The sequence below is a fragment of the Toxorhynchites rutilus genome, chromosome 2 (genome assembly GCF_029784135.1).
Source record: "Toxorhynchites rutilus septentrionalis strain SRP chromosome 2, ASM2978413v1, whole genome shotgun sequence".
NCBI lineage: Eukaryota > Metazoa > Arthropoda > Insecta > Diptera > Culicidae > Toxorhynchites > Toxorhynchites rutilus.
The window spans coordinates 303,544,364-303,571,696 of record NC_073745.1 but is presented as its reverse complement, the minus strand read 5'-3'; the positions used below and the strand labels follow the sequence as shown (position 1 = coordinate 303,571,696).

The following is a 27,333-nucleotide window of genomic DNA, read 5'->3' as shown; positions in this document are numbered from 1 at the left end:
TATTTAGTCGTAACTTTCGGTCCTTCATCTTCGGAAAACCTGAGAAGGTAACGGAGAGAGTTCCTCTAACATGAATCTGACCGGCGATATACTCTGGTTCTTCGTGGCACGTACTCTGTATGTAAACTACGACGGCAAAGAGTTATCTTTGGGAAACCTTAGAAGGTAACCGAGAGAACTTCTGTGAAATCAAGAAGCAAGTTTACTTCACACATACTACACATGTAGACCTGCACACCTGCCCAAATATCTACACAAAAGATACAGCTCATTTCTTAAAACATATATTTATAAACTGACCTGACCTGTTCTAAATCCAATGAAATCGAAAATCAAAAATAGCATGAAAATAGAAAATTCGAGATTCAGGAATCTGGAACGTGTAATCTTGCATCAAATACCTAGACGTGACCTGCCCAACAAATAGATATAAAAAGTTTCTCAAGCTATCTCGAGAGACAGAGAAGTAATTATTGAGTTTCGCTGTTGACATACTTGCGCTTAGAAGAAAAGAAAAGAAAAATATTAACACATACACTACTACGCTTGAAAAATTCCTCCATCTCAAGCTCTCAAACAAAAAATGCAATAAAAAGTTACAAAAGTTGCAATTTTTTTACAGTGTTTACATTTTCTAGATTATCCCTTTTGACATGTTAATATTGATATAATCGATTCCGCCCTGTATTTAAAAAAAACAAATAAAAAAGAACTTACCCTCCAAACTTTGGTCGTATCCTTTGGTGAAAAACAGCATCGCCTTGGCGGCACGTTCCGGCGTTTTCAGCAAGCCCTAGTAGAGGTGGGTGAGACGTATCGAGAGGTTACAATTACCGCGAAACAAAAACTAGCCCATCACGTGTGCCTACCTGTCGGTCGGGATCCTCGCCCAGGTTGCTCAGCAGCATCCGGTACGATCTGGACATCAGCGGCAGCAAATCCTCCCGGGTGGACGGCTTGTGATCCAGCTCCAAATCGTGATGGAAAGTGCATTTTTCGTGACCTGGTGGGAGCAGCAGATAAGGGTGAATTTAATATCGAGTCGAAAACAATACGCGGGGAACGATTAACACTCATGCATTTTCATAAAAAAGACACCATGGTGGATATCACAGGGAAAATAATGCGAAAATAGGATTAATAATTCACTGGCACGGAGACATCCCCTATCAGGGATGGGGGGGGGGGGGGGGTGATGGGTGTATTTGAACCGTTGGAAACAAGTTTCATGCGGGTGGTTCATAAAGTCATAAACTTTATTACCGCGGGGGCGGTGTCATGCACTGAATCATAATAGCTGTAATATAATAGTCCCGTGTGTAATGGAACTGATTTCACGGCACGGAGCAAGGATCAAATATTTATCCGATTGTGGTGAAGGGGGGAGGCCCGTTTAGGGGTTGAACGGTGTGGGTCAGGGTTAAACCGCCAGTCGATAGATTTGCATATGTTCATTAGTTTGGATTGTGGTTATGGGTCGGGGGACGGGGAGTCCCAACCTGCTGCTTTCCGTTCGGGTCGGTTTGCATAAAGTATTACAAGGGTTGTTCGGTGGAGGGTGGGTTTGTGTGTGAAGGATTAATTGTATGCTACAATAGTTAAAGGCGAAGCCCACAAACGTATCAGTTGGTGACCAGAGCGAATATTGCGCAGAGAGTGCTTTTATTTGTAATTATAGAGCTATTAATGGATGGTTGTTTATGAAGCGGTGTATGGAACACAAGTGTTGGCAATTTGTAATGTGATTCTGTCGTCAAGCGTTGTGATTTAGATTCACAACTGGGCTGGATGCATTAGACGGATGTTGAATATATTAAAACTATTAACTTCATCGAAGTATCAAGTGAAATATTGCTGACTGAGATTTCTAAAAAGTAGTTCGAAATTTAATTCGTTTTAATTCAGGTGGTGGAACTCATGGGAATAGTCTGATGACTGTTAGACCTAACTCTCTTAACACTTTGATCATATTTGCCGATGGATTAATATGCATATACATTCGAATAGGATTGGCAGCATTAAATCATGCGAAATGTTCCAGGAAGAAGCATGCGTTTGTGTGGTGAATTCTCCCGATAGTATAATCCGGTAGGATTACATGTTATTAGAATAGTGACAGTACTGATGCGTTCCATAGAAGAATTATTGACAGCTTAGTATCCCTGAATAAACTTTATCCCGCGTGATAATTTCAACAATGAATTATGCCTGGGGTCTCGAGTATTTATTATGAATATCATATGAGAAACTATTCCAAGCAGGGAACTAGAAATTATAATTGTCCTATAAAATTGGGTTCCCTCCACCAAACGGTTTAAAGACTGGTGCAATCTAAGTAACATGTCCAATTATAGTATCTTTGGTCATTACAGAACAGCGACGTAGTGTGGGTAGACAGCGCCCCCGGCAAACTACCGCAAAATGAAAATGGCGCCTCAAAAAGTATCACTTTTTTTGTTTTTTTTCACTAGGTTTTAAGATTGTATAAATACGAGGAAAACTACTCACTTATACCAATGTTCACTTTTAGGAGTTTATTCGTATTTAGAAAGCTAGAAATATCATTACCAGCTTCGCTTATTCTCTAGCCCAGGGGTTTTCAAATGGTGCTCCGCGGGAAATAAGTGCTTCGCGAAGTTATAGCAAATGCTCCCACTTGAAAACCCTCATTAAAAAAAATTCTTTAATTTAATTTCACTGGGCGTATAGTGATTCATCTTGTTCACTCTGGGTCAGATGTTGTGTAACTGCGATGTATAACTGAAACAAAGTTGTTTCCAGTTGAGTAATGTCAATGCAAATATGATTTGTTTTATTGATTAAAAAATGCAGGTGATCCGTCAAATGTTTTTGCTATAAAAAGAGCTCTACCATTAAACAAAAATCCTGAAAACCCCTGCACTAGCCAAATCTTTGCCTTGCGTGCTCCAGCTGAAGCAAAATGATCCAAAATTGCATCAATATCAAAGTCTTAGCGATTCTTTCTCGTTCAAATGAATTGCCAAGCCAATGAGTCGGCATTTTAGAACGCAGATAATATTCAATCTATTTAAGCTTGCTGAAACTGCGTTCGCACCGTCTCGATGTTAGGATAAAGTGCATCGAGAGAATATCTGAGAATAATGTTCAAGATGTCCAAAGGCATCGAAGAGTTTAGGTCAGGGAATTGTTCCTTCATCTGCGTATGAAACACTTCCACCTCTTATACACGTTCCTCTGTTTCAACATCTGATCCATGATCCTGATCCAATTGATTCATGCTCATAGATGTTAGTCAGTCTCTCGTTGTAAATGAAGAACCTGATGCTATATTCGTTATAGCAGGGGTGGTCAAACCTCTCACCACCCCTTCCTACCAACACAATATGTTTTTGAAGCCATCAATAATAAGTAGTTTGATTGTAAAATGTTGTTTTAGGTAGCGAGAATAATGATTTCTTCTCAAAAACTAGTTAGTTATAATAACAATATGCTCTTTTATTTTCTATGTTTTTATTTTTAAAGGGTGTGTCACATCAAATTGCATCACGGAAAAAACGCTGTAGAAATTCGGCCAGTAGACCGATCCTTTTGAAAATTTTAGACAGTAAAATAAAAACTATTAAACAACTTTTGGCATTTTCTTTTTATTCATACTTCGAGCCCAAGCCCGTATGCTCGCACCTTCCTCTTTACCCCGTCCATAAGGTTCTGTACAACGTCAGGTTGTAGTTTTTTTTTTGAACAGAAATCCATTTTCTCTTGAAGTCCGCCTCCGATTTGACAACTTTTGGGTTCTTCCGGAGGGCCTGCTTCATAATCGCCCAATATTTCTCTATTGGGCGAAGCTCCGGCGCGTTGGGCGGGCTCATTTCCTTTGGTACGAAGGTGACCCCGTTGGCTTCGTACCACTCCAACACGTCCTTTGAATAGTGGCACGAAGCGAAATCCGGCCAGAAGATGGTCGGGCCCTCGTGCTGCTTCAATAGTGGTAGTAAGCGCTTCTGTAGGCACTCCTTAAGGTAAACCTGCCCGTTTACCGTGCCGGTCATCACGAAGGGGGCGCTCCGCTTTCCGCAAGAGCAGATCGCTTGCCACACCATGTACTTTTTGGCAAACTTGGATAGTTTCTGCTTGCGAATCTCCTCCGGAACGCTGAATTTGTCCTCTGCGGAGAAGAACAACAGGCCCGGCAGCTGACGAAAGTCCGCTTTGACGTAGGTTTCGTCGTCCATTACGAAGCAATGCTGCTTCGTCAGCATTTCGGTGTACAGCTTCCGGGCTCGCGTCTTCCCCACCATGTTTTGCCTTTCGTCGCGGTTAGGAGCCTTCTGAACCTTGTATGTACGCAGGCCCTCCCGCTGCTTGGTCCGCTGGACGAATGAACTTGACAAATTCAGCTTATTGGCGACATCCCGGACCGAACTTCTCGGATCACGTCTAAACTGCTTAACTACGCGCTTGTGATCTTTTTCACTGACGGAGCATCCATTTTTGCCGTTCTTCACCTTCCGGTCGATGGTTAGGTTCTCGAAGTATCGTTTTAGTACTCTGCTGACCGTGGATTGGACGATTCCCAGCATCTTACTGATGTCCCGATGTGACAACTCCGGATTCTCGAAATGAGTGCACAGGATTAATTCACGACGCTCTTTTTCGTTCGACGACATTTTTTCAAATTTACGAAAAATTGACAGTGAAGCATGGCCAACGTGATCTATACACTCTAATCTGATTATAAGCGAAAGCTGAAGATATAATTCCTAAAAATTAAATTTCTACAGCGTTTTTTCCGTAATGCAATTTGATGTGACACATCCTTTATTGCGAGCAATTTTATTTAAAACACATTTTATCCTGAATGTTTGTGTTGTATCTGATAAAGCGCTGGAAGCATTAGGTTGTGTATTTCCGACATGTTTTTCATATTTCTGTTCAAATGCACTCAAATTTATTTGCAAACAGGCTGCCAAATAGTAATCTGTCAAAAGAAGAGCGATATTTTGTTTCGATTGTATTCATAGTAGAACATAAAGGGGGTCTTCGTAGCCACTTGGTTACGCGTTCGCTTACCAAGCGATCGATCGTGAGTTCAAACTCAGGGCCCTCAATTGACCATCGTTGTGTTGTTATAGAATAACTACGTCCACGCAACCATCATCAGCGATGGAAATCGATCCACGGTGGAACAAAGATCGATACATCCATACAACTGCTCTGCTCTGCAAGAAACAACGGGCTGCTGTTCTATAAATAACTCAACAATGATCAATATCAACTGTCTCCGCTGTCCGGTCTGTTGAACAATGGATGAACAGAAAGAATACCCTTACGCCTAAATGGGTACTACTGGGTAATTTACCATAATGTAATGGAACAGAAAACTTAACGCCTAAATGGCTACTACTAACTACTGTGTAATTCACAATTCATAGAAACATAAACATATGTACATGTACACGATTAAACCCGGCTCTGTTACAGCTAAAATGCTAATGAGCCTAATAAATAAATGGGATAAAAAAAATAGTAGAAATTATTGTTTTAAGGTATAAGTATATCCGAAACAAAGTTATTAACAACACACCTCGCAAAGTAAATTTCAATTAGTACAGTAAATATATTTTAGAAATTGAAGTACTTTTGGAATTAAGAGCTTCATTTTCAATAAATGCCTTTTTATTTCATTGACATTTCTTTTATGTTGATTCCACCATTGAATGGAAATGACATGAATTATATTATGAATTATATTATTTTCGAGATATCTTCAAATCTTCTGTCGAACTCATTTCGAAACAAAGAAATTGAATCTGCTAAACGATCGTATTCATGTATTTTAATCTGCTGATTCAGTCGCAATATTTTAGAATTGCTTTAAATCGTCTTCTAAATTGTGCTTTTAAGAGTGTTTTCTGTTTTTTTTTATGTTTTAAATTAATTCATTTTGATTCGCTATGATGACACAATAAAAAACGAGATCATGCACCCACTTATTGAGGATATGATTTATTGGCAGTTGACATTATTTATTTTTTTAAAGAAACTTAGCACCTCGGGGCAGTGTTGTCACATGTCTGTACCAGAGGGTTAAAAATATTTCTCATCTGTACTTTCTCTTCCAAAGATCTGTACCATTGAAAATATCTGTTTTATTAGCATGAGAAAAATACTCATTTATTTACTACAAGCACTACATTTACATTTGCAAGTCATTCGTGTGTTTGATGATCCTTATACATACATAGTTTTTTCGGAATCTAGATTGCTAGATTGCGATACTGCGGCGTAAAAGTCGTCTGGTACCTTGATGTTGCATTGTTCAAATGTAAGAAATTTCACACGCGGAAAAAAACTGTACCAATCTGTACTTTTTGACGAAAATCTGTACTCTGTACCGTTCAGAATCTGTACCAAAAATAACGAAAAAATCTGTACCTTTGCGGATAAATGTGTACGTGTGGCAACACTGCCTCTGAGTGTAATAATAATTTTCCGATATTTGATCCACAATTCTCTTGCCCTGAATTTGCGTTTCTGCAATCTGTTTTTTATACGTAGTTAACTATTTTAACTAACTACATAGACTATTTTGATTGCCAAATTCCTCACATCATCGGATTTCATTATTTCTGCGCATAGTATTTGCTGATGAATACAATGGTAGCTGATAAGATTTGGAATATTATCATCAATTTTGCAATGATTCATAGATCTATTACATAGATCAACCGGGCTTCATAAGTCGTAATCCAAGTCGTAAACCAATTTTTGTATTGGAAATCATGCTTTAGTGATGAAGGACTTGAACGAGTTGCATATGTCGTTTGATCCTTTTTTTGAACATTTTTATCAGACATATCCTGCAAATACATCCTTTTGGATACACATAACTATGTAGTATCAGTTGTTTCAATTTTTTTCTGGAAACCATGTTTTTTCAGCTGGGGGTATTGACGCCTCAGGATTGACTCGACCGATTTAACTGAAATTTGTTTTCTGCATGTAAAAATGGATTATCTGAAACGGTACATAGCCGTTTTCTGTTCTTTTTTTTATAGTTTTTTATGAGCTTTCAACCACCGATTTTCACGAAAAATAACTAATTTTCAACATATATGGCCACAATTTTGGCATTTTTTCGGATTTTCAAAAACCCCTATGTGACGCCTTGGGTATTGTCCTGAGGTTTCAAAATATTTATTGAAATTCGTTCTGCGTCACACCGTTGCTTCAGAACCGATACAAAGGTACCGATTTTCAGACAGCATTTACGCATCCAGCTGTCAACAGCGTGATGATCATTTTACGTACATTAAACAATAACCAAAATACCCGAATATTTCACTTTATTCCTAACATCCGGAAAAATCACGAAACTTAATTATTTTTCGACCTTCCAGAAAAGGATCCACCTTTAAGCAATAACCGTAAAACAACGCATAGCATGGAGGGGCACCCAGGAATACGTAGCAAAAACTTAAGAGGGTATTGATACAATGTGATGTAATGTGATGTTGTTTCAATTTTGCGAAAAACAAATTATTATTGTTATTGGTTTCATGTACGGACAGAAGCAACTACTCATGATGGGTGTTTCTTTTACTCAATCATTTACTCATATCAATGAAATTCTTTATTCATGTGAAAGTACATTTGATGCAATTATGTATGGAACTCGATTTCTTTTGCTTTCCAGACGCTGAACCCAATTTTTGACGGTTTTCAATAAATCGATTGTTAAATTCGCGCCGTCCTGTTGAAACCACATATTGTCCAAGTCCATATCATCCAATTCGGGCCGAAAATATACGGTTATCATTGAGCGGTAGCGATTCCCATTCACAGTAACGTGCCGGTCTTGATCATCACGGAAGAAGTGCGGCCCAATGACGCCGCCGGACCATAAACCGCACCAAACCGCATTTTTTTTCGGAATGCAATTAATGGTTCCTCATGGAGTACGTGTGGATTGCTATCTGACCAATAACGCATATTTTGCTTATTGGCGAAGCCATTTAGCCAGAAATTAGCCTCATCGCTGAAGCTGATTTTCGATGAAAATCCGGATCATTTTCAAGTTGTTGCTCAACCCAATTCACGAACATACGACGCTTCTGGTGGTCAAGCGGCTTCAGTTCTTGCGTCAATTTGATCTTGTAAGGATGGATGTAGACCAAGATCTTTTCGCTAAATTTGGCACAACGACGTCACAGAGATGCCCAACGCTTGAGGACGACATGATTGATTTGGGTCTTCCTCAATTGATGCGCTAGCGGCAGCGATATTCTCGACACTACGGGCACTTCTTCGACTCTCTGGCACGAGAACATTTTGTACTGTGCCTGTGGATTCAAATTTTTCCACTAGACGCTCAATTGTTGATCTGGCTAGACGATTATGACAACCATAAATTGGAGGTAGCGCTCTTAAAGTTGAGGCCATTGACTCCGAATTTCGGTACTCGTTGTTGGATCGTATATCTTTCCATTATGAAATGGCAAACCTTACTGAAGAGAAAGGTCAAAAAATATGGCGTCGTTTGCTGTCCATATCGGTTTGAAATGAATAAATTGATTTATCACAGTTCCGTTTTTGTGGAAGAATTGGGACTGTATTCAGTTAGTTCGCAGTTGCGTTATATATTCTTTGTTCACATTTATTGAAATAAACTTCAAAACATCAAGGTAAGTTTCGTGAAATGCGTTACAATACCAATTAAAATGAAATTTGAATGAGCTATTAAACTTTGTTCAAAAGAAAGTTATGAATTTTAGTTTCCTTCGATATGATTGTGAAGACATTTTTTCGTATCACGAGAAGACATTTGAGAGGCTCAGAATGCAAGGGGTGTAAGTGACTTGATCGAACCATCGCAGTTTTTTGTGTTTTTGAGATGTGAAGAATTATATCCTCTCCAAATAATTCTTCAGACAACAAAAACTTTTCAAACCGAACTCACATAGTAAACGGAGATTGAAAAACGTTCGAAGGAACACGAGATTTGAATCCGTGTAGTGAAGATTTTCGCATAATAAAAATGTTCCGTTTTGACTAAAATTCCGAACACTTCATTTCAAAAACTAAAAAAGCTAAAAAAACTGAAACTTTATGTATACCTAGATTGCCCAAAAGCAGTCAAAATGACTGCTTTGCGAAAGAATGAATAATATGTAAAGAAATTGGTTTTAAATTAATTTTCAATACTTTTTATATTGTGTACAGTTATATGACGAGTTATTAGCAAATATCAACAATGAAAAAAAATATTTCACATGGGAAAAAAATTATGCATTATTTTGTTTTCTTTATTCAATTAGTACACCAGTGCACTATGGTCCAGGAGGTGCATTTAAGTGGAAATTAGCATCTAGAGCTCGACAGTGATTCTCTAGACAAAAACTGTCTTCGACAAAGTTGTTACATATAATAGAGCGCTCATTTTTATGTTATCAAAAATAGGGTGACCAAAATTGTCGATGAAATGAAAAATCTAACTTTCTTATCTTTATAGATAGATGTAAACATAGTTCGACAATATTGTAGCCCTGGTTATTTTAAGTAACTTTGTGGAACAATATTTCTTTCTATCTCTTCAAATAACCGATATAGCGCTTTTTCTCTAGGTTGAGTTAGGGTTACCATGAAAAAAAAGGTTTTTTTGCTCTAACTTTTATATGTAAAATTCTACATCAAAACTGTCTTCGAATGTCTTTTAGAGCTTTCCAATCCACGCATTTTACGGTGCATAACTTGTATGTATCTTAATTCTACTCAAAGTTATTGATGTTTTTTCCCCGAAAACACGACCTTTTCATTTGCTTGTCGTTCTTTTTGGGGCAAACATAAAAAAAATTATTGATGGCATTGATGGCAGAGCACATTTGACTCTACATAAGGTGAAACTTTCAAAAGAGTGTTATTTTTTGTATTTGAGTAAATTAAATTTGAAACTATGAGTTTTTGCATACAAATGAACAAGTTGCAATTTTTAAATGCATATAGTAAGCGTAGACTTTAAAGCAGCATCACTTCGGTTCAGTCTTATAGCCACTCAACATGGAGGTTCAAAGAAGACACATTGTTGATTTCCTTTTTCGGTGGACGAAATATAGAAGACGTTATACAATTATTACGAGAAAAATTTCTGACTATTTTCTTTTTCTACAATAAAATATATTTATTGTATAAAAAGAAAATCGGGGACCGACAAATTATCAAATGCTTCCTGAATAGAAACCGTATGAAGAACAACTTGGGGCTCGACGTGTTATTTTTTAGTAATGTATTGACATATTTTACTGGCGATGAGTTGATTGATGACATTATTTTACCAAACTTTTGTTGTTCCTATTGTTTTATTCAAATTTATTTTTATAATCTTCCGTATATACATATTAACCTATTTTAGTTGTTATAATGGAAATTAAATTCATAGTAATGATTAAAAATCATACAAATAAAAAACTACAAAATCAAATGCTTAGCATTTTCTGGAATCAGAAGATCGGAATACTCTGGTGTTTGCCTATTACTAAGAGATAATACTGGATCCGACGTCAAGAGGAGCCTCTTGAAGACGTCCTCCATGTTTACTTCTCTGTTGAACTTCCTGGCGTGTCGCTCTCTAAACTGGCGGATGCTTTTATTACGGGATTCAGCAGCTTCTTCGGAAAACATACCGATTGGAAGTAGCGCATGTTTGATTAATGCTGCACCGTGCACGAGTAGTTTGTGTACTGTCGGAGAGAGGGCGTACCATCCGTATAAATTATTGTAGAGTATACGAGTTTCCTCTACATACGCTTGATAAGCATTTACATCGATTTGCGCCTTACAATTGATTAATGTCAAAATTACATAAAATTTCTCCAATAACTTCTTATCCTAAAGGCCGACGGCGCCAGTGGTTGTATGGTTAGCGTAACAGCCTCACAATCCGATCGGCCTGGGTTCAATCCCAGCTGGCGTCGTTGGGATTTTCTGAGGCGAAAAATCTCTGGTTACGTCTTCCTTCGGAGCGGAAGTAAAAGAAGTTGGCCCGGCTCATGAGTTGTTGAGTCTGATAGGTAGGAACAGGTGGAGTCGCCTCCCTGATGTCGGTGATTGGCACTAAAGTGGCGGAAATAGGCCGACGAAAAATAAGCGAAGATAAAAAAAAAAAAAAACTTCTTATCCAACCCCGTAATTTCCGCAACCGCTTCTCTATTCTCGAAAAATCGACGAGCAACGTTGCCGCAATTCGAGTTTCCTCCTCCTGGGCGTGGTTCATTTATATATAATCCCAACTGCTCCTCCAATTCTTTGCAAACGGTTTCTTCTCGTTCTTTGACAATTTGATTTGTTTTGGACACTTTCCAAGCTGGCTCCTCCATAGTCAAACGGGAAGAAATCTTAATAAACATTTCCATAGTTCGAAAAATTGCGTGAAGCGGTGAAATTCCATACTGGTATTTTTCTGGATCGTCTGTATCTGCTACAGTTAGCGGCAAGTTGAGTTTTTTACCGGATCTCCTGCAAAAATAACATTTTGTCGAATGTGTCTTTGTCAAGGCATTGACAACTTTGTTGTCAACCATTGTGAAGCACATTTTCGTTGTAATAGACACTTTGCCAATTTCAGTTGGAAGCAGTTCTTCAATTTCCGCATTAATTTTTGAAAGTAGTTCAATCAGTTTGTGAGTTTATCAGTCTCCTTAGCGAAAATTAACGTTTTCGGTCGGCACAGCGAAACCGACGAAGGGTAATCATTGTTCCAAACGATTGTTTCGAAACCATTTGATGCTTTTGTCAATCGCAAAGGGACTATTGATACAGCAAATATATGCGAGTCTTGATACTCCCGCCGAAGGTAACCATCATCATCTTCATCCAGGAAAACTTGATGATACCTAACAGCAAAAGTGTTATCATGTGAGTTTTTTTATTTTTAAAATTATATGCATTGAAAATAAAGAATATAAAAAAAGTGTTCTGATATTCTATATTAAATTTTATTAGCAATAAAAAACGAAACTAAACTAAACTCAAAAAAATAGCAAAAACATATTTTGTTCATAATTTTCGCATAGTTTGAGTTATTTTAGGTAGGATTTGTTACTTGTTGCAGCCCTATCAATTACCTTCAATTCGACGAAGAAAAATTTTCAATCAGTCATACTGCTCAAAAGATATATATTTTTTTGAAAATAAAAAATGACGATTTTATTCACTCTAATTAAGGAAAAGGTACTCTAAGGGCCAAAACAATACACGGGTCTAATAAAGAGCTATTCAATAAAAAAAGATCTACTTTAGAATATTGACTGTACTAAATTACAACTGAATTGATTAAGAGACATATACAATTACATATATAACCGAAACAAACCTGCTGTGATTTGATCTTCCATCACAACCCCACTTAACAATTAGACTCAGTTTTTCGATACTTGTTTTGGTATCGTATCTCAAATACTCGAGAATACGTTGAATAGTATGGTCGATCAAACTCTGTAAAGCAACGCTAGCATGTGACGTTTTTATACATATGCCTGAAGAAATTGAAAAGAATTGTATTATGTTTAACTATGTCCAAATCATACCAACTTGACGGATAACACAGCTTTTTAGCTTTCACAATCGAATTATATTCAGGGTATACATCTAGCCCCTGTCGTTTTGTCGTCATTCGCACGTTCAAGTATTGTGATTTGCTGAAATCATTCCGGCAAATAAATCCAATTGTTTCTTCTGAGGTGAGAGCTGTTCTATGCGAGCTTCTTTTAGAACGTCTATTTTTCTTATTAGGCGTTTTCACTAAATTTTCTACAATCATAGCCGAATGACGGGACCAACCAACCCTGATACTGGAAGCTGTTGCGAAGCCCAGTTCTTCAGCAGAAAATTTTTCTGTAATCTCTCGAACACGGTTACGCTTCATCCTTTGGCTCAGCTCAGAGAAACATTTCCTTTCTTGCCTTCTAGCAGTATTAGAAAAGGTATTTTTTGAGAAAACCAAGACTTCTTCGAGCCACGTGGCATTTTGCCGTTCAAATCGAGAGCGTGTACGAGCACATTTCGACCACCGTGTTGAGAACTTTAACTTCTCAAATTTCAGGCACTTTCTGGCACTCAAAACACAGATATCTTGGCATTTTTCTCGTAATAAATGTATAACGTCTTCTATATTTCGTCCACCGAAAAAAAAATCAACAATGTGTCTTCTCTGAACCTCCATGTTGAGTGGCTATAAGACTGAACCGAAGTGATGCTGCTTTAAAGTCTACGCTTACTATATGCATTTAGAAAATTGCAACTTGTTCATTTGTATGCAAAAACTCACAATTTCAAATTTAATTTACTCAAATACAAAAAATAACACTCTTTTGAAAGTTTCACCTTATGTAGAGTCAAATGTTTCATCAATAATTTTTTTTATGTTTGCCCCAAAAAGAACGACAAGCAAATGAAAAGGTCGTGTTTTCGGGGAAAAAACATCAATAACTTTGAGTAGAATTAAGATACATACAAGTTATGCACCGTAAAATGCGTGGATTGGAAAGCTCTAAAAGTCATTCGAAGACAGTTTTGATGTAGAATTTTACATATAAAAGTTAGAGCAAAAAAACCTTTTTTTTCATGGTTACCCTAACTCAACCTAGAGAAAAAGCGTTATATCGGTTATTTGAAGAGATTGAAAGAAATATTGTTCCACAAAGTTACTTAAAATAACCAGGGCTACAATATTGTCGAACTATGTTTACATCTATCTATAAAGATAAGAAAGTTAGATTTTTCATTTCATCGACAATTTTGGTCACCCTATTTTTGATAACATAAAAATGAGCGCTCTATTATATGTAACAACTTTGTCGAAGACAGTTTTTGTCTAGAGAATCACTGTCGAGCTCTAGATGCTAATTTCCACTTAAATGCACCTCCTGGACCATAGTGCAGTGGCCAAGTGGTTAGCGTCTCACATTATCATGCCGGGTGTTCGGGTTCGATTCCCGTTCTGACCGGAGGATTTTTCGTCAAAGATATTTCCTTCGACTTACACTGTGGTCACGCGTATCCAAGAGCATGCCCCTCGGAATACATTCAAGGCGTGTTATTTGGCTTAAGAAATCACAACTAAGTATTAATAACTGACGCTAGTTAATGCATGCGTTGAGACTGCAAAAGTTCCACAGGGAACGTTAACGCCATTCAAGAAGCAGAAGATTATTCAATTATTTATAACATTGATGCTCAGTGAATTTAGTTTTTCAAATCAAGTGTTCGGAATATGGCTCAAAACGGTATGTATTGGTCACGTAGAAAAGAGGGCGCTAGTTTCCGAAAAGTAAAAAAAAAAATTATCATCTTGGAAGACAGGGCAAAATAATTACAGCTCTGCTAGGTGAAAAGATCACTAGACTACCATATCTCAGACATGAGGGTTATTCACAGGGTCCGACAAACGATACAAAAGGTGAAAAGCTGACACTTCTAAACATAACATAAACCTGCATCAAAGCGTTACATCATTGCATTCAGTGGTCTAAAGTACATAAAGGGTGTGTCACATCAAATTGCATCACGGAAAAAACGCTGTAGAAATTAAATTTTTAGGAATTATATCTTCAGCTTACGCTTATAATCAGATAAGAGTGTATAGATCACGTTGGCCATGCTTCACTGTCAATTTTTCGTAAATTTGGAAAAATGTCGTCGATCGAAAAAGAGCGTCGTGAATTAATCCTGCGCACTCATTTCGAGAATCCGGAGTTGTCACATCGGGACATCGGTAAGATGCTGGGAATCGTCCAATCCACGGTCAGCAGAGTACTAAAACGATACTTCGAGAACCTAACCATCGACCGGAAGGTAAAGAACGGCAAAAATGGATGCTCTGTCAGTGAAAAAGATCACAAGCGTGTAGTTGAGCAGTTTAGACGTGATCCGAGAAGTTCGGTCCGGGATGTCGCCAATAAGCTGAATTTGTCAAGTTCATTCGTCCAGCGGACCAAGCAGCGGGAGTGCCTGCGTACATACAAGGTTCAGAAGGCTCCTAACCGTAACGAAAGGCAAAACATGGTGGGGAAGACGCGAGCCCGGAAGCTGTACACCGAAATGCTGATGAAGCAGCATTGCCTCGTAATGAACGACGAAACCTACGTCAAAGCGGACTTTCGTCAGCTGCCGGGCCTGTTGTTCTTCTCCGCAGAGGACAAATTCAGCGTTCCGGAGGAGATTCGCAAGCAGAAACTATCCAAGTTTGCCAAAAAGTACATGGTGTGGCAAGCGATCTGCTCTTGCGGAAAGCGGAGCGCCCCCTTCGTGATGACCGGCACGGTAAACGGGCAGGTTTACCTTAAGGAGTGCCTACAGAAGCGATTACTACCACTATTGAAGCAGCACGAGGGCCCGACCATCTTCTGGCCGGATCTCGCTTCGTGCCACTATTCAAAGGACGTGTTGGAGTGGTACGAAGCTAACGGGGTCACCTTCGTGCCAAAGGAAATGAACCCGCCCAACGCGCCGGAGCTTCGCCCAATAGAGAAATATTGGGCGATTATGAAGCAGGCCCTCCGGAAGAACCCAAAAGTTGTCAAATCGGAGGCGGACTTCAAGAGAAAATGGATTTCTGTTCAAAAAAAACTACAACCTGACGTTGTACAGAACCTTATGGACGGGGTAAAGAGGAAGGTGCGAAATACGGGCTTGGGCTCGAAGTATGAATAAAAAGAAAATGCCAAAAGTTGTTCAATAGTTTTTATTTTACTGTCTAAAATTTTCAAAAGGATCGGTCTACTGGGCGAATTTCTACAGCGTTTTTTCCGTGATGCAATTTGATGTGACACACCCTTTATACAGCCAATATTTGGAGATTTATCTCGAGATAAGTTACACAAATGATACCATACGCAGAACGCAAATGAAAAATTCAACTTGGCCGATTGTTTTTTTTTTTAATTTGATGAAAAAGTTTTTTTTTTAAATTGACCGAACAGGTTGAACATTTATTTCTTAACACTCCTATACTCGCGCAGTGGTCTGTCAGACCGAGAAATTAATAATTCGTTCATTTCTCAGAAAATATCAACACTACGACTTTGCGATTCTCTCTAGCTTCGTTATTCGTCGTTCGTCATCGTTTAGCGTATCGCATGTGTTGGTACAAAAGGGTCGTGTGCCACTTTTTTAACACTTTCGGTCTGACACACCGACGCTAGTATAGGAGTAACTTTTTTGGACAAGTGCCTTTTTTCATATTCTAGAATATTGTTGAATGAAATGTATAAATTAATGTTAGTGCCGTGGAATATTTATCGAATATAATGCATAGGATCATTACCGGACTATTCTTATTTGATTTCAGGCCCTTTTGTAACTGGATTGAACGGATCCATATATTAACTATTCGTCGTTAGATTCATACGTTCAAAAGCAAAATATAAATAATTGACTTTCGTATAGTTATTCGCTAAATATAATGGTCATACATATACACACTTGTGGAAGAATAGTAAACAGTAAACTATAAACTAATCGGTAGCTTATGGTAATTTTTAACAGTTACAGTTTCGGGGATATTTTTTTATAATGGACAATATCGACAAGAAAACAAGAAAAAGAATAGGAAGTTCCTAGAAATCCTTTTATATCATCTTTGTATGCTTCATCTAAAAAAGGCATTAATTCTTAGTTTACCAAGAAAACAGAGACAAAGAATATTAAAAATATGCAAACTTTATATTCCAGAACCATTATCATCTGGTAATTATCTAGAATGTCGTTATACATTCTTTTCTTCGATAAAAGACCCGAAAAATACGCAACAACTGCATGAAATGTAAAAAAAATATGTTTGTTTCGAGCATGCAGTTATGCTATGTTCTGATTCTTACTCCAATGAAATCACAATCGATCAAAACGTTGTTATTGTTATTTTATTTTATTTTATAGCTCTTTATACTTCCATGAATTATATTCAGTCGCTTAATTTAAAATAATAACAGTGAAAAAATCGAATTTCGTTATTTGTGTTGGAGTATCAAAAATTACTCTATTTTGAGGAAGCTGAATTAGATGACTATTGAAACATAATAAAGATGAAGAGAAACTTTTTTTTTGAGTTTTTTCATTCAGTCATACCCTCTTCTTCAAATAAATGCCTATAAAGCCTGAAAAATACCCAATGGCAACATTACAGAGAAGTTCAATTTTCGGTCTGTGACACCGTGCGCGGGTATACGTGTTACGATTTTGCACGCGAGTACAGGAGGGTTAAATAAAATATTTGAATTTTTTTTTGAACCTATTTAAGGTTTACCTACGGATTATAAAAACAATAAATATTTTGAATAAAAAGTAAAACTCACAAATCTAGTTTTTATTTAGAACCTAGCCAGTGTCCGAAAAAAGTAAAAAAAAAATGATTTAGACATTTAACTGTTAAAATTCACTTGATTTCCGGGAGACCCGAGCCGGAAATTTCTAACAACTGTGTCTGTCCTTTAGAACAAAAAAAAAAACGAAATCAATGAACAATGAAGGACGAGCTGCGAAGCGATTCGCTGTCCAGCCGAATAATTGATTCGATAACCTTTACATTCGACACTGGCGCGCAATTCCGGCATTTAACAGAAGATTGTGAAGTCAAACAACAACAACAACAACAACAAAAAACGCATGCTTCGCAGATGATTATGTTGTCTTCACATTTGTCAGGTTGCGATTAAGCGGAACGAAAATATATGCTCACTAAGGCGATAACAACGTTGTTTTTGTTCTCAACACGATGACCACAGCAAAACATGTCTAATCTACTACATCGATTCATACGGATTCACACGGTGATCGGGTGCTACTAATCTCGATATGTTCAACCGTACCTGGGGTCAGTGTGGTGCGAGGAGTGGTTGGGGCGGTGGTACCACTTGCAAATACCTCACCTGTGAAGCTAGTGGTCCTCAGTGGCGGCGGGTGGGCCCTGTTCAGCCCGTGGCTGCTGGCCTGGTCCTGCGAGGAGATATCGTTCAGCACTTCATCCTCCAGGGATTCCGATTCCGTTTTGCGCAGACTGCTGGACCTCCTCCGGGCGGCGAACGATGTCGTTCCGCCACCGTTCAGACTCGTGATCGAACCATTTCCGTTGATCGAATTGCTGCGCGGGAAGTTGGTGTCATCGATCTCCTGATTCAACTCATCGGCATTATCCGAGATCTCGTAGCGACTCGCGACGTTCATTTCTATTGTTGGGCTTTGTTTTGTCTCTGGAGGGAAATATATAGCACTCACTTTACACTTTCACCGTTTAAGTCAGTGTCCAGCTGTGAGAGAGGAATCGGAAACAAAACCAATCAATCGGCGGCGCACTGCTTGGACAAGAATGGACGCAACTTCGGACGCTGGACAGGACGGGGTAAACAATAAATTTAATGATAATCAGAGCGTGGCTGAGAATGCACTGAAACCACTCACGGTCGAACCACGGATCGTGGCGACGCCGTCGAGTCGCTTTCGGTGCCTTCGGACACGAAGTGATCTGAGTTGCTGGTTGTGTGTTTGTAACGAGGCACTTAGTTTTTGCACTTATAGTAGCGTTAGTGAGTAACCGGTAGATGAACAAGATTGCTAGTGGTCATTAAAATGCTAGGAGCTGAGAGCGCACTTCCTCGGAGGCTGTTTTGATCTTGTTTTTGCCAAAGATTGTGCTTTTAACTTCGCGTTACATTGAGTCCAGATGGCGGTGTTAAAGCATTGGACATGTAATAGAAGCATTTCCTTGATTATCATCGAATATACGTGTAGATATAAACTTACAGCTTAAAGTAGGTCATACAAACATCGAACAAAATCAATTAGAAAGGCTGTTGTTGTTCATCCAAGCGTTTCAATACATCCTTATTAAACCACCAGGAACTAAATGAGAATTCTGGTGAAACCGGTTTAGATTGTTTTTCTGTTAAAGGGAGCATTAAAAGTAGACATGTGTAGGAATTAAATAGCAAATTGTTACCAATTGTCAAACTTCATTTTACATCACTTTTAGATTTTCAAGTTCGGCTTTATGAAATGACAATATGTGGCGAATGTCATAAAAGTGGCAATATGTTGAAGTTGGCATTTGAAGTGCAAACAACCAATATTTTGATCGCATAGAACATATCGAATTTTGTACCGAAAAAACGTCATGATGATGCGGTGTTTGTTTTGAAATGTAAAAGTTTTTAATATTAAATTTAATTTTTAAGTAAGATTTTTTAACAGTGTATTCGGAATGTAATTTCTCCGAAAAAAATAATTTATTTTACAACAACTTTGTCAAACATTATATATTGATCATTTGAATGAATTTGAATATGCCCTTTTAAAAAATCAGCCGTAATTTTTTTTTAAATTGGTCATATGATAATGAAAATTGTGCTTTGTTGCTAGTAGTCATCATAAGTACCAAGTTTCAAATAATTTGTTGAGGGACGGGTCAGGGACTTTCTCTGTGGGGTTAAAGTGTAGGTAAAATGCACATTCGCACATATTATGGTAAATGGAATAGATTTATCTAATCCAAATTTGTAAAAAAATCTTTTTAAATAATAGGTACATCAGGGTGCCAATGAAAATGGTCATATCGAATTTCAAAAAGTTATCCCATAAAAAATGTTCATCACCTCGAAAAAACACCCTATGTAAAATACCAGCTCAATCGGACTTTAGGGAGAGTGGCGCAAAGCGGTCATAGTTTGAGTTTTTTGAAAAACGAAAAATCACCGAAAATCGAGGTTTTCAAAAACAAAAAAAATTGGATGCCAAATGTCTTAAAATTGCATTAATCGTCGAGATTTACAGTTCGATTTTTTTCAGCAGTTGGTCATTTTTCCGTCTGAAAATCGATTTTTGACAAAAAAAAAATTATGTAACTGTGTCATGCAATTTTAAGATTTTAATTTGGCACCAATTTTTTTTTAAACTCAGATTTCCGGTGATTTTACGATTTTCAAAAAACTCAAACTTTGACCGCTTTGCGCCACTCTCGATTTTTCCCATACATTCATTGGCACCCTAAGGTACATGTATGAAATAAGCTTGGCCTATTCACCTAGAGTTGTAATTAAATTTTTTTCATGCTTAAAAAAATGTAATAATTGACACATAACGATACGCATAATGAGGCTTGGTTTTGGTTGGGGTGGCATATTTTTTTAGGGCCACAGCCACAAAAGGGTTCTGAATATGTGTAAGTATAACAGCTTTAGTAAACAGAACATTGCGAGTCGCTCTCCACCACTGACCACATCACCACAAAAAAAAATCTATACGAGTAAATCGCTGAGTTAGAAAAAAATGGGTGGGTTATATCTATGATATAACCGCAAGGTTGACGTGGGACTACCTTAACAGAGCAATCATTCGTTTGTATCGATTAAATTCTTGTTTGAATGAACAGGTTCCAAATTCAATTGAATTCAATATATTTGCTTTGTGAGTAAAAAGATAAGTAAACAAATGCCATGTAAAGTCAATTCATGCATTGACAGACCTTTTACGTTTGGTATGATGCTTAGGACAAAATATATGTACGGAAGAATTACCAAACGTTTGATGAACCAGCCTAAGGCTGAAAATCTCTCTAGTAAAGACAAAAAAAAAATCAAACGATTATTTTATTTTACATTTCCCTCTGAAGTTTACATCTCTCAAGTGTACGTACTTCTCGAACCCCGAATTTGCTTGAAACTGGAAAGTTCATTCGCTTCTAGTGTCTGCACGGTTTTTCCAGGTTCCTAAGTTTAGAAGATCGTGTTAGGACAGACATATTACAGTCTGCACAAAGGCAAGCGAGGACAAAAGTACTCGCAGTTTGCATTCATTTGCAGTGTCGATTTCCCCAGAAATCTTGGTTTTGAAGTCTGTGTTAGGGAAACACATTTCAATCGGAACAAAAATATCCCCGACTTGTATGAATTCGCAATGCCGATCTCCTCCAGGCACCTCGGTTTAGAAATATCTGTTAGGGAACACATTTCGGTGGGAACAAATGCTCCACCTACTTTCATGTGTTTGCAATACCGATTTCTCCATCGCTGCTTGGTTTTGAAGAGTGTGTTAGGGAACATTTTTCGGTGAGAACAAAAGTCCTTCTACTTTCATGTATTTAGAATGCCGATTTCCCCACGGCTGCTTAGTTTTGATGGCTGTGTTAGGGAAACCGTAAATCGGGCCAATCAAAACGAGGCAGTTAGGGCGTTTAGATAACGCCTAATATATTACAGTTATTCATTTGTTTATCTAATGAAAAATAAAATTTTGTTAGTTGCGATAGATGCGTAGAAATATTCCCTATAAATTGATGCAAACATCTTTCCGATCCAGTAAGAAATGTTCGAGTTATAAGCATTCGAAATCTTTCATTTTGTCCTTCATGTTCTGTATTTAGATTTTCATTTTACCCCCCATATATTCCGATTAGATGAAGTCCCACGTCAAAAAAAAAAAAATCCATGAACTGATAAATCGTCGAAGATAACAGGTAGAAAAAACTAAGCTTTACTGAAACTTCCTTAAAGTCGATGCTCGCAAAACTACATACATCCGGCTATAGAGAGAGCAAAATTAGTTTTTGTTTATATTTTGACATGCAACAGTTCTACTGAAGTGAAGTACAGTACATCACCCATATGTCATGATACTTTTTGAACATAAGGAGACTATCAATACAACAAATGTGACAATGGAGAACCTGTAATAGTTACTGCCCCTTAAACATCGGTTCCACACGGCACGAAAGATTTTGATTGAGTGACCTTTCAATACCTGAAATATGCTCTCCACCAGCTTCACCGAAGTTTTGGTTATATTTGGCTGGTTTAAATCCGAAAATAATTGACGATAATGTCGTTAAAATCGTTAATCGCTATCTGGAAGTCACGGAAAATATTAAAGCTGTGAAACTGGTTCCAAAGGGAGCGGATACTTCTTCGTACACCTCTGTTTCTTACAAGGTCGGTCTAGACCCGGCTTTCAAGGTAAAAGCGTGGAGAGATCGTCAATTTGCGTCGAGAATTCGTAGATCTGGCTCCAAAAAACTATCAATTCTAGCCGATCTGCATTATTCCAGCCCCGAGCGCGCACAAAAACAATCAATGAGAGATCTGAGTCATTCTGTCACAGTCCTGCCTTTTGCCGAGGAATCAACTATAAGTCGCTCGGGTCCTGTGTACATTTATCAGATCTCTCAACCTGCTATCCCAGGCGAGTATTTATTTTCGAATGAAAATGAGCCTTTACCGACCTAGTCTCAATCTATCCCTAGCCTCATTTTGCCGACGAACAATCCCTCTGCATTGCTCTGTGGTCCAGCATGTGTCGCAAACCTCGATCATAAATCCATCGTCCGTTTTCTTACCGTATACTACCAAAACGTAAGAGGTTTGCGGACGATTAAGTTAAGATTACTACTGTCTAGTTGTGATTATGATGTTCTCGTGCTGACAGAGACTTGGCTACGTTCAGACATCACCGATTCTGAGCTATCGTTGGACTACTTCATCTTCAGATGTGATCGCAGTATTAGTTCGAGCCAATTCTCAAGAGGTTGAGGGGTACTGATTGCGATTAAGCCCAGTTACCAGTGTCGAATAATTTTGCTTCCGGGATGTGATCAGCTTGAGCAGGTTATCGTACGTATCGTTCATGCGCATCGTTCGATATGCATTATTGGCATATATCTACGACCAAATTCTAGTCCAGTTTTATATTCCGATCATTGCGATGCTGTTCAAAGTATCTGTGACGTGATGTCTGATGACGAAATCGTTATGACTCTAGGCGACTATAATCTTCCTAATCTAAGGTGGTATTTCGATGAAGATATTAATGGCTATCTCCCCTCTAACTCATCAACAGAATAACAATAGCGCTTACTGGAGTTTCATCAGAGCACAAAAAAACAAAAACCGAATACCATCTAACGTCGAGTATTGCGGATCTAAAGCCAGCACATCATGCGAAGCAGCAAACTTATTTGGCAAATTCTTTAAAAGTGTGTTTCGAACGTCTACACAAATACCACTCTTAGAGAGTTTTCAACACGTGCCTTCGTTCGATGTCCATCTCCCTGTCAGACAATTTTAGACTACAGAGGTCCTCCAAGCCCTCAATAAACTTGATGCTTCCAAAGGTGCTGGAGTAGACGGGTTACCTCCATCTATCATTAGGACCTGTAGGCGTGAGTTGGTGGTACCAATAACACGGATTTTTAATCGTTCTATCTCTGATGGTGTCTTCCCAACCATGTGGAGAACTGCCAGAATGCTACCCATCCACAAAGCCGGCAGCCTGGATCGTGTAGTGAACTACCGAGATATTTCCATACTCTGCTGCTTAGGCAAAGTGCTTGAAACACTTGTTCACCACTACCTATACAATGCCGCGGTTTAGTCCCGAAAATCAGCATGGTTTCGTAGAACGCCGGTCGACAACTACAAATCTGTTATGCTACGTGAACAAATTATTCCATGCGATGGAGAATCGGCGCCAGTCTATGTCCAGTCTATTCAGTCTACGTGGACTACTCAAAGGCTTTTGACACGGTACCTCACACTTTTGCCATGGCTAAACTGAAGCACATAGGATTCCCGGATTGGATAACCAGTTGGCTGAGATCCTACTTATCGGACCGCAAAGGTTATGTCCAGATTGGCGCAGATTGCACTACTGTTTTTGAAATCCCTTCCGGAGTTCCACAAGGAAGCGTGCTTGGACCCCTAGTTTTCATTCTTTTCATCAACGACCTAAATCATCGATTGTCAACAGATAAATTATCCTTCGCTGATGACCTGAAAATCTTCAGGGTCATTGCATCAGATCTGGACCGTATTGCCATGCAAGTAATATCGTCGAGCTACATTCAACGATGTTTTCGACTATTTTGACTATAATATAAGCAAGGAATTCAAATTAACAACAGTCTGTACGATTTTTTTTCGAAGACAAAGAAAATAAAAAAATTAATAAATAAATAAACATGAATAGTCGACGGTTTTACTACCAAGCAAGCAAACGACCACCTTACCCTCACTGACCATTTCACCCATCGTAACATTAAATTCGTAGCATTGCAAACAAGCACTATTAGTGTTTACAGCGGACTATATGAGTTGTATCCTGAGATGAGTTAGTCATCATCACAAATCACTCTCGGCTCGGCTCACTGCTCCTTCAACACTTTAAACGTGTCTAATGGCGGGTTTACATTAGGGAGATCTATAGCTATAGATGGATTTATTGACGTGAAAATAGGTGTAAACGGGTGAGAATAAATATGATACACTTATTCGAGGTGTATATAACTTGAATAAATTCAGCATATGTAAACGCTTGTGAATTTATCACTGGAGAGAAATCACTAAAGTTGGATGCAGTTCTACTTCAGGTGAATAAATTCACTGAAAATATGAATATATTCATTATAGAAGTTCATGCTAGTGTAAACGGTTGATGTGATTTCTATAAATCTCATCATATTTCTTCACATGAATATATCACTAGTCTAAACCCACCCTAATGTATCGTAATCACAGTTCTATCCTTGGAAAACAAAGTGGCCAATGCTTTACGCTTGACGGTACACCGAAATTAGGGGGCGCAAATAAAAACGATCGAGACAGGATTGGTTCGTTAGTAATGACATAGTTACCACTTGTTCATCATAAATCGGTATTTAAAGTGCAACAGGTTTTTTCCTCACTTATTCACTCACTCACTCACTCACCCACCCATGCTGTAATGGGATTCCTCCCCCTTATCGCTTCGGGCTAAAGCACTTCTGAATAACCAACTGTTGCTATTTGTGTATTCAGTTAGTAGCGAATTGGAGTCACCTGTTGCCATCGAGCGGCTATTAAGTTCAATGCTTTTACGTTCTAAAACCGAGCGTGATTGGAAAGGCGCGCCAAGTTCGCTGCACTTGACAGCTCTAGGCCTTGCTTCCTCCAAGGACCTGACTTTGAACCGTTGCGTAGAACCAACCGCCCCCGTCCGTCCAGTATCCGTGTCTTCCTTTCAAAACGGCACAATCTCCCATCCGCAGGAAACGCAAGCGGACGCAGACAGGAAGGAAGGAAAAAAAAATCAACTCACCAATACACGCCGAGTCTGAATCGGCACTGCAGCTACACTCGTCAGGAAATGCGTCACGAACCAACCAGCAGCGCTAATTTCACCCACCCGGAGGAGAAGGATATCGATTTGGATGGTGAGGCTTCTCAGCCTGCTGTGTCGCTTTGATGATGCCTCCGGAAGCTGTGAAGGTCACTGAAAGCCACTAAACACTCTCCACTCGCAGGTCTAAATTTGAACGCCCAAGTTGTTCAACTGAAAAGGCACCGTTCGAGGCGCCAGCATTTATATGTCTGTGTGTTTGGAATCGACCATTCACGGCGACACAAAAAAGAAATCCCACAAAACACGTTAGCTCTCAATGCGATGGTAGGGACCAGTGCTGCCGATTCGGTGGCTAGGGGAGTCAACATGAGGTTTCGATATCATGTTACTACAGCGCTCTAACAGGTTGGTGCTGGAATATTTTGGCAACATTTTGTTATGGAAGTTCTCCATAACATGGAAACCGAAAAAGGAAAAAAAATATTTTGGCAAAGTAGTTGAACTTGGCTAGATCAATCGTGTGTTTCCGTGAAACGTCATTTGCACCATTTGCATGGGCTAAAGAACGCGACGTAGTTGAGCTTACGATCAGCAGCTGTATTGAAAAGTTCTCGGATGCTGTCCCATCGAACAATCAATCAATCAACTTTTCAAATGAACGTTCGAAGAATCCGTCTACGTGGAACTTTTCGTTCTCCATACCAAATGTTGCTTCAACATGGACGACGAAAGGTATCTAAAAATGGGTTCTTGGCACACTTGTTTTTGCTGACAATTTTTCTAGACATATTTTAATCTGGCAAGGGATATCAGCGGCCGATAGTGAAATTATGTTTTCGACACAAATCAAACTATGAGATTAATGAGGAGTACCTCAAAAAAATGACAGGAGGGTGTTGTCCGAGACACGACCGCATAGTTAACGTAGGATTCCGTTAGGATATCTGTTGATTTTGGATATGTTTGGAGAATTATATCGTTAAACTCTTTGATAATGATTTGGTTTTGATGTCTCTGTTGGGGAACACATTTCGGTGGGAACCAAAGCTCCCCCTACTTTCATGTATTTGCAATGCCGATTTACCCCAGGCAGCTTGGTTTTGATGTCTCTGTTAGGGACCCGCCGCATGTGTCGTCAATTTCGACCAATCAGAAGTGGGTATTTCCGTTAGGATAGGGGTTGAGATTTTTCAATTGTTCGACATATGTCGAACATATGTTATTTTCTTCAATATAAAAAAATAAAATGTTATGGAGTGTTGAAATCGATTGACGCAAAAATTTCATCAATCTATCATGAAATGACTGAGCAATAAGCGTTCGAAACTGCACAATTTCCACGATGCGCTCGATTTTCGATTTTCAATTTCAATTTCAATGTTCCCAATAGACGTAATCCTACGTCAAAACTTTTGCTATTACACAAAAGTAAATAAAAATTCTGGGAAGTTTTGGTCAAATTTGGATAGTTTCCACTATAGCAAAGATTCATTGGTTCCAAGACAATGGGGTCGATTGCATCGGAAATCATCAACTCAACCAATTGAAAATTTCGCCCAATCGAGAAATATTAAACAATTTTGAAACGGAAGCAGATGAAGGTCACAAGGAATTTCGCTGAGATGAAGAGACTAAGCAATGAAGTAGTCGACAAGATTGAGGAGCGGAATTTCCTAAGACTGATGCAAGGTTTTCAAACGAAAAATCGTGTTTTTAGAAGAACTATATCGGAATCGTTTCTCGATATTTATTCTGATACCGTATGCATTAAAAAAATGGACAAATTTTGGATGTCGATAGAAAACACTACAAAATATAATTCAATGAACTGCCTACAGAAATGCTCAGTAGAACAAAAAATTTAGTTGATTTGCAGAAGTCTTGGCGAAAACTCTGAAACAACTACGTTCGATACATACTGGACATACTGAGGCACTTTGGGTCCGCCGGATATAGCCGATACGGCATTTAAACCATCATCTGTCTTCATGAAAATTGCGAGAGCGTCGAAAGAAAGCCTGGTTCTGATCGGCCGACAGTGCTGAGCAACCGTAAAGTGCAACAGAAGCTAGAGAGGGAGACCGAGAGTAAGGTAGCCTCATCGTCACGCGCCTTGGAGGGCATTCTAGGCCGACTAGGCTGACAACAAATCACTGCTGACGATAGACGTTATACCGAAGTCCGCCAACCCTCTCGAAGGCCCCCAGCTGCAACCAATAG

At 38.7% G+C, this 27,333-nt stretch overlaps 1 protein-coding gene across 4 annotated transcripts in view; it reads right to left on the bottom strand.

Moving 5' to 3' along the window:
• LOC129769434 (GTP cyclohydrolase 1) overlaps positions 1-27,333 on the bottom strand; it is a 65,094-nt gene that overhangs the window by 15,373 nt on the left and 22,388 nt on the right. Inside the window, exons 1-4 of one of the 4 annotated variants that reach the window (XM_055771711.1) lie at positions 25,090-25,322; positions 17,841-18,278; positions 870-1,003; positions 718-793 (exon numbers count right to left, since the gene is read on the bottom strand). In XM_055771711.1, coding sequence (XP_055627686.1) covers positions 718-793; positions 870-1,003; positions 17,841-18,195 — 565 coding nt within the window. In that variant the 5' untranslated portion in view covers positions 18,196-18,278; positions 25,090-25,322. Of the gene's footprint in view, positions 1-717; positions 794-869; positions 1,004-17,840; positions 18,437-25,089; positions 25,323-27,333 lie in introns of those variants that run through there. The other 3 variants (XM_055771710.1, XM_055771712.1, XM_055771713.1) reach the window with 3 other exon arrangements.